Source organism: Cydia splendana, chromosome 11 (assembly GCF_910591565.1).
Source record: "Cydia splendana chromosome 11, ilCydSple1.2, whole genome shotgun sequence".
Lineage (NCBI taxonomy): Eukaryota > Metazoa > Arthropoda > Insecta > Lepidoptera > Tortricidae > Cydia > Cydia splendana.
In genome coordinates, this window is record NC_085970.1 from 6,618,956 (window position 1) to 6,627,611 (window position 8,656).

The 8,656-nt window shown below is 34.8% G+C and overlaps 2 protein-coding genes across 2 annotated transcripts; one reads left to right on the plus strand and one right to left on the minus strand.

The window, feature by feature from the left end:
* Positions 1-277: 277 nt before the first annotated feature.
* LOC134795108 (uncharacterized) lies at positions 278-2,064 on the plus strand. Its single transcript, XM_063766941.1, has 3 exons — positions 278-561; positions 1,121-1,290; positions 1,801-2,064. Exons 1-3 carry the CDS (start codon positions 306-308, stop codon positions 2,062-2,064), a joined length of 690 nt encoding a protein of 229 aa, XP_063623011.1. The 5' UTR covers positions 278-305.
* A 1,078-nt stretch (positions 2,065-3,142) lies between these two features.
* Positions 3,143-5,095, minus strand: LOC134795109 (protein artichoke-like). The gene has a single exon (XM_063766942.1). It carries the CDS (start codon positions 5,066-5,068, stop codon positions 3,143-3,145), a length of 1,926 nt encoding a protein of 641 aa, XP_063623012.1. The 5' UTR covers positions 5,069-5,095.
* Between the last annotated feature and the right edge of the window lie 3,561 nt (positions 5,096-8,656).

Below are 8,656 nucleotides of genomic sequence, written 5' to 3' on the forward strand. Positions count from 1 at the left end.
CCAGAGTATAGATAATTTATAAAATATAAATTAAATTTCAAATGTTTGGAGCAAATTTTAAAGCAAGCACATTCTACAACAGAATACAAAATGTAATAAACAACAACAAAAATGTTTTAATAGTGGCAAATAAATTAATGGTTAATAATAAAATTCCAACGGCTGCCATTTCCCTGCGTTTATGGCGCAGTACAAATGCAGTTATATCGAGTAATATGACAGCAAAAATATAGCTCGTCACAAACACGTGTAAATTGTCTATATAACAAAGAAAAACATAAATTACGCATTAATACTAAGACAGTATGTATCTTTTAATATTCCTCGCGTTGCCCCTCGCTAAAGCGACGTACGTCATCACCGTTTACGGAGACGTATATAAAGACACGGAATTCTTCACTCGGACGTTCCCGTGGATCGTGGATAACATCGGTGGGGACATCTCCGTGGACTACCACCTGCTGGGGAGTGGCAGGTACTCGGTGCCGCAGATGTGCGCGCTGGGCCAGCTCAGGTCGAACACCTATTTGCAGGCGGAGTTCTTGAAATGCGAGGCTGAAGGTATTTAAAACAGATTGGCTTATAGGATTCTTGGGAATTATTGAGAAATCCTCCTTCTCTCCTTGCGTCGTAATCCTCAGTATTGAGGGTCGTGACCTCCCTTTTGAATCACCTTCTCTCTCACGATCTCTCTCCATCTGGTTCTGTCCTTGGCGGTGTGGAGAGCCATGTGGACTGTGGACTCAGGAGCGGTGCGGATCTGGACCGGACCAACATATTGGACTGCGTCCACGTCCAGGCCTTTTCCCATCCACTTTGCCGATGAGAAATACTCGCCTAAAACATGTGATTCAATCAACGTAACTGTCTCTAGGGTCAACTATCCCTCCTGCTGATTGTACACACTTACCGACCACACAATAGTACAGTCAGCATCATAAGTAGCGGATCAGACTTGCGTCAAAAATATCTATCGTTCATTAAAAGCTTAATAGAAAGATATATGTCTCTATATGTAGAACAATTAGTCTCGAGATCTTTCTTTATGTTAGTATCTCCCGCAGTAACATGAGTAGGTACATAAGCCGAAATATTACGGTAAAAATGTTAATTTTCACAGGCATCAGAAGCGAGATCTGTCTCTGCAGAAGCGGCGTTGATGCCAAAAAGTTCAGGCAATGCGTTCTGGAGCGAGGCAACATGGCGGGCTTGGCTGCCTTCAAGCATTCGCAGCTCAACATAGACGTATCACCCATCATTGAGCTGGGGCCCAGGATCACTGTCTCCGAGGTTATGATTATCTTCATTAATTATAAAATTTTAAACTTACAAAAAATATAAATATTGGGTATATACTCCAGTGCCATGCCATCCCTACTAGAACGAACGCCTCCCATATAGGTAATGTATTTCACCTTGTATGACGGATTAATGACTGTTTAATGTACAGTAGTTTCTTTTTGTAGTTTTTAATTGACTAATAATTATATTTTTATTAAATTTACATGACACTTTTGCACCTATATAAAATTTGTACTTTAGCGTGTAGTTGCGCTCTCTCGGAAGGGTTTCCACGGAAGACCAGCGTCGAGATCCTTAGGTGGTATCGTGACATCGCATCACGTCGTCACTATGAATGAATTCATCCATAATGTGTCCATGCAATTTTGCAGTTCTCTTTACCTCACTCACTGAGCAGACACTGAGCCTGCCAACTTTCGTTTAATCTAATTTGATTTCTTAGGAAAACTTCGAACATAGCTCACTTCGCCCTTTGAGTAACTTTGAGCCTTCTTCCAGGTACCCGATGAACATTACCTCAAGAAGATATGCACAATATTCGGCGATGACAAACCAAGAGGATGTGTCAAGCCGTTCAATTGTACCAATAACAGTAGAGCGGATGCTTTCGAATCGAGAGCTCTTGCGTACTTTGATTGTAGTAAGGTCGAAACTTGTCAATGGCACCCAAGCACTACTACTACTACTCTTACTACTACTCCCACTACTACTCCTACTATTCCTACTACTGTTCCAAATTACGAAGGAAGATTTAAAAGGTAAATATAAAAACTGTTTGTCAAGTACAAACTAAAGAATAGCTAAAGGATGTTATGTGTGTTATAAAATAAGTTTGAAATAAAACTTTTGAAACAATTAATAGGTTTTTATTTATGAAAATAAAAAAACTCTAGGAAAGATCCCATCCTATTAATGTAATTATTTTTAGTTCTGACGGCGAATCCTTAGATATAGACTTATTTATATTTATTATGACATTGAGACATTTTAAATATCAATGTAAGAAATTAATTAGGTACTAATAGCAATGCAATTGCAAACTCATTTGTTTCAAAATCGTTTTACTAATGATTTGTAGATTTACAACTCCATTTCAACTGTACTCTCTGTCAAACGCCTTCGACTGCTTAAATTATATCTTTTGACCAATTTGTTTCGAAACTTAACGTAAATAAAAGAAATGCTCCCAAGTAACAAACACAGTATAATCAGTAAGCATGAAGCTTCAAAATATATCGCAGATTTTAAAGCATCCAGTTGATTATTAAGAATTTTTAAATTCATCGTTCCTAAAAAATGTATCTCTTCTGTATTCACATTTTTTGCCGTTTCTTTTATATTTCCGCTGTCAATTAGTTGATAATCTGTTTTTGAAACCATTTGCGATCCTTTGCATGAAATTCCATCAACATTTTCAACGTGAAAATTTAATTTCTCAGAAGTGACTGAGACGCCATCAAAGTTAATTTTTTTTGCTTTCACAAGACAATCACAAGGTATCAAGTTTCCGCCAATAGTAATTTTTTGGATTGCTGCCGCTTTGATTTCATGAAAATCAATATCTTCTATCATGTTATCATCAAGGGATATGATTGATAATTTGTGACTGTTGTGAAATAATCTACCTTGAAAACTTTGTAATGCGTTGCTGGTTAGATTTAGTACTTGTAAAGTAGGTAGTCCATCAAAAACGCCGAACTTTAGAGATACCAAATTGTTGTTATACAAATTTAATATAGAAAGCGCACGTGTACCAAGGAAAGATCCTGCTTAAATTATTGATATCCAATTATTACTAAAAAAACATTTATTTACATACAATATATATACAGTGATACTACTAAACGAAATTAATAACTAGCTTAAATCTAAAATAGGCCCTTGAGGCATTATTACTTAAGTCTAGAAAAGTCAAAGAACTCAAATTCCGAAATGAATATCTATCTACATAACGTATATGATTCGAGGTAAGCAACAACGTTTCTATATTTTTAATTTTATAGATCAAAATGGAATTAGCTTTACTTATATTACTCAAAGACAAATCTAACATTTCTATTGAGACATTTATAGCATTACTAAAACTAAATGGTTTCCAGGTATTTTGGAGGTTTACATCTCTCAATGCCATATTTGAAAACACCGATGCATCTAACATCATATCTGTATTTGACGAAATATGTAAAGATGAGACTTTGTGCAAACTACTGAACGCACCTACACTGATTTGCAAAATACAATTGTTATCTAAATGTATTTTCTTTAAATTGGTTAGCCCATGAAAAGTTTCGTTTGATATGTTTTCAATCTTATTGTAGTTAAGATATATTTCCATCACGTGTTTCAGGTAACTATTATTAACTCTAAACATTTCTAAAAGATTATGAGATAGATCTAGAGTCCAGATAGTAGTGCCATTGAAAACATCATATCCTAAAACCTTAACATCGCCATAAGACGCGTTTAAGAAGGTAAGAGCTGTCATGCCAAAAAATGCTGCGTCTTGCAAGGAAGTGAGCTTGGAATGCATGAGTCGTAGTTCGAAGGTAAGAGACAATCCTTGAAATGTGTAGGGAGCTACAACTCCCGGAAGATTATTGTTACTTAAGTCTAATACTTGTACTGCTTCGAGGTCACGAAACGAAAATATTTCGATCTCTTCTATAGAGTTTTTCGAAAAATTCACTTTCAACAAAGATTTCAGGCATCGAAACGTGGTCTTAATTATTTTACTTATTTGATTATTTTCGACGTTAAAAGATTTCAAACTTTTTAGATCACTCAAGTTAAAATCTAAATCTAGCAATTTGTTGTTAGATAAGTCTAACTCAGCCAACAATGCTAAATCTCGGAACGAATTTTCATGCACATGTGTAATACAATTAAAACTTAAATTAAGCTTCAGTAGCTCGGAGTGCAACTCAAAAAATAAGTATTCTCCAAGTGAGCTAATATTGCTGACACTCAAATCAAGTTCTTTTACCTTAATGCCACAAAAAATAGATCTCTCACTCAAAATTGTTAAAGCATTATTTCTAAAATTGCACAGAGTAATGTTTGTTCCTCTGAAAGAAAAGGGATCAATTGTATGAATTTGATTATTAGATAGATCTACTTGTTGAAGCGCCGCATTATCAATAAACATTGATTTAGAAATCGTTGTTAAGTTGTTACTATTTAATTGGAGATTCAGAAGATTTATCATTCTCCGAAAACTAAAGTCTTCGATAAAGAAAATATTGTTGAAGTTTAAATTTAACTTTATGAGACTTGTCAACATTTTGAAATTGTGTTCTTCTAAAGAAGACAAATCATTGTTATCTAATGTCAGCTCTTGTAGATTTGAAAATCGAGCTAAATTTATATCAATTATTTTTATATTGTTGTAGGATAAATAAAGCGTTTCCAATTGAGCCAAACCTTCAAACGTTAGCACGGTAAAACTGTTAATTTTATTGTATGACATGTTTAAATGAAGTAAATTAGAAAATTTACTGAAATAATTGTCAGGTATGATTGTGATAGCATTATGACTAAGATCTATGACAGTTATATTTGAGCCAATTTTATAATTTTCAAATGACACTTTTTCCAATTCTGAAATCATGTTGAAAGATGCATTGAAAATTATTAACTTTTCCATTTTCAGGCTTAATAACAAATTAACACTGTTTATTTTATTATGAGAAATATCAAGTGACGATAGTTTAGGGAAATTATACAATTCATTGGGAATAAAAGTGATGTTTCCGTCGTTTAAAGTCATTGTTACTATGTGCTCAGATATTGCAAAAATATTTCTATGAATGTCAGATATGTTTACAAATTTAATTTTCAGCCAATAATTGTCCAAAGGTTCAACCAAATATTGACAGTGTCGCGTATTACAGATATATCGCTGTTTGACCGCAATGCAGTCCCAATGCTGGACAAATTCAGCTAAATCACCAACAGTTTCTGAACATTCGTAGAGTCCTATACACTCTTCCACACTTTCAATTTCTGTAGTGAAGTTACAGTCGCCTATCACTGATTGCGCTGTCAGCAGAAGGAGCGCCGCCGACATTATTTTTGCATTATCTGAAATGAGTACAAAATCATTAAAATGGGAACAATACAATTCAAAAGCGATGACCGGTCTAGCCTAGTGGGTATGGGTAGTGACCCTGCCTGTGAAGTCGATGGTCCTGGGTTCGATCCCGGTAAGGGCATTTATTTATGTGATGAGCACAGATATAAATGTTCCTAAGTCATGGATGTTTTCTATGTAGTTAAGTATTTGTATGTATATTATATTTATCGTTGTCTGACTTCCCACAACACAAGCCTTCTTGAGCTTACCGTGGGACTTAGTCAATTTGTGTAAGAATGTCCTTACAAAATTTATTTATTTAATCCTCTTTATTACACAACCTTAAATTAAATGTACTACATACATGGAAACACAAATAATAATAATAGGTATTGTGGTCTCAGCGTTTTCTTATGAAAATATCTAGAGTTGTACGGTTTGTATGAATGGAATCCTAGGCTACCATGAAATAACCTGAATGATTATGAAGGTTTCATCATCAGTTTACGTGTAACTTTAAGAATATGTTTATCTTGTAGACAGGAGTCCAAAAGGTGCACTTAAAATGACTATCATACAATACATACAAACTAAATACAAAATATAAAATGATAATATGTAACACTATTTTTACTTTAGGTAAGTACTAGAAAGATAATGCAGTAGGTACAAAAAAGGTAGGTAAAAATACAATATATATATATATAAAAAATTACTAGTATTTTGCTCACCCATAGTTAGATTGTTATTTTATTTAAGCATCAGCACTTTTGAGGAAGAATTAAACACTGGGACACCAAAGTAAAGTATAAGTTCTAAACGTCAATCTTTCAATACTGTTTGCACACACTGTATACTGTTTTGAACTTTTCAACTAATAATTAAGACACAAACAAGTAAAGATTATTAAGAAAGGTGATGTGTTTATTTTTCTACAAAATTCTTTCGATACGCTCAATTTGACATGTCATGGACAAGTCAGATATTATGTGCTCGGGACAGTATTGTGTATTGTTATCAATGATGCGACAGTCACACACAGGATGTGTTAATAATGTATACAGAAATAAAACATATACTAATCTATGTACATGTATTCGTCATATCGTCATTTAGAACGTTACAGCTCGCGACAGCGTGTTTATAAAGCTTATTAATTCCAACGGTTGTAACAAGATGGCGCTGATGTTAGCGTTTCTACGTGGATTATATAATAACAAAGACATATGTAACTTCGTATAAGACGAATAAAGTCTAAGGAAAAAACGTGGCTCGGAAATCAAGTAAAAGTCATTCTCGAATAGGTGCCGCACACACCTTTAGCCTATCCTCGGCTAGATGGCGTGACGACACCGTTTCATATTTAACAATTTTAACACATAGATATCAGTTAATGAACATGGATCAAAATGATATAAAAATAATAAAATCATTTATCCATATATATAAATTTTTTGATAACTTTATACGTTTTCATTTTGAGTTTTAGTCGTGTGTCGATAGATGGCAGTAAATTTACAGTGACTACAAAATTTAAAATGACAGGACCCCTCTATACTATCTATTCTTTTTGATAATAAGTATATACCCTAGCATGCCCTAGCCTCCCGCCGTCCCAATATTAGTACAAATAACCTGCCAAATAATTTAAATCATTATAGAGTCGCGAGTCGCCGAAACCTGCCCGTGCTACAATACAATACAATCTCAAAAGTCACATTTTCTACGGCATTTCAAATAATTTCTCTTACAACTTTAAATTTCATTTTGTTAGAATAGTTTCATCAGCGCCCACAGCATTCCCTTTCCCTTTAAACCCACATTTTCCCGCTAGAATGCACACTGCACACAACATTAACAAAAGGTACCTTCCACACTGTATTACTGCATTCCGAGGAAGTTTGCACTAATGTATTAAATTGCACTAACTTAGCGTGGTGATATACCCACATCAAGTTTCGTGCAACGCGTGTGCTCCTGAAGTCTGGTGCAATGGTCGGGTTAGAAGCGGATTAAACTGTAGGTACACATCACCTTTTCGAAAAGGGTTTTTTCTTCCCTGCTAGAAGAGATCAATGTGGCACTTATCTTCTCTGCTAGGAGGGATCAAAGTGGCGTTTTTCTGTTCTAGGACATGATTCTTTTCTCTTTTGCTTACTGTTTTTTTTTTAGCTTAGGTAAATAATATTTGGAACAAAATAATTTCCTCATAGGTGATGTGAAAAGCAGTAGGTAAGTACGTGTTACATAGTAGCAAAATAATTTTCACCTTGGGCGTTAACATTTGACTCCCTCACTACGCTCAGGATTCTATTTTGGATTTGGAATCCTTCTCTTCGTTCAGGATTAAATATTACGCCGTCGCTGTAAATATGCCATTTTGCTCCCTTGTGACACAATCTACTATTGTAGCCTAACTGGCCCCATGCAGAAAATGGAACATGATAGTGAGAGAAGCGAAACTTAGTTTGCTATACTATTCTTATTATAAAGGAGTCTGGCAGCTGTTCATCGGTGGAAGTCTCTTTAGTCTATTGATTTTGCGTAACATTAAGAAATATCCTTTCTCTGGGGCCAAGTAATAATAGTTTATAGAAAGCGCCAATAGAAACTTAAATATGAAATAATCACGTGACTGTTCTTTCGCGTTTGTCATCTCGATACATTTTTAATTTTCGATAGGCGTTTGTTGACAAACGACTGCTTTACTGGATACGGCCCCGGACGTGCTTCACGTGCTACTTGTTTAATTTGCTCTTAAGATCCCTCAGCTATTATCATTAGCTATTTATACTAAAATTATACTTTGGTTGTGCTATGCAGGGAAACGATATACAACTGTAAATAAATGAAAATTAGACATCTATCGAGACAATTTTAACCTTTTAAAGTTTTGCTTGGAGTCGGCCATTGCAAATATATTTCTTTGATTTTCAATCGTAGGAAAAAACCATTTGCTTTTGATTGCTGAAACTAAAAGCAATCGCTGCTTTGTCGACGAAATTATCAATGTTGTTCGTTGTTAGAGAAAAACGCCAGTGGACGGAATACTCCCTATGACGGAATTAGCCACATTGACCTTAGTCTAGTTTCCGTGTGATTTTTATCACGGCATTAGGCCTTGATTAAAACGTGCAAAAAAATTACTTACTTTGAAGCTCATGTAATGAACATTTGTTATTTCCGCTAGCCTCTTAAGCCTTGTTTTCCTCCTTGCAATTGGCATTCATTAATGTGACAGCGTCTGCAGCAACTCTAATTGAGTTCCCTCCAGATTTACCA

Excerpts from the sequence above, each read along its gene's own strand:
- LOC134795108 (XM_063766941.1), top strand. The coding sequence starts at position 306 with ATGTATCTTTTAATATTCCTCGCGTTGCCCCTCGCTAAAGCGACGTAC. Across the intron at positions 562-1,120 it reads CTTGAAATGCGAGGCTGAAG|GCATCAGAAGCGAGATCTGT; the intron begins GTATTTAAAACA and ends TAATTTTCACAG. Across the intron at positions 1,291-1,800 it reads CCAGGATCACTGTCTCCGAG|GTACCCGATGAACATTACCT; the intron begins GTTATGATTATC and ends GCCTTCTTCCAG.
- LOC134795109 (XM_063766942.1), bottom strand. The coding sequence starts at position 5,068 with ATGACTTTAAACGACGGAAACATCACTTTTATTCCCAATGAATTGTAT.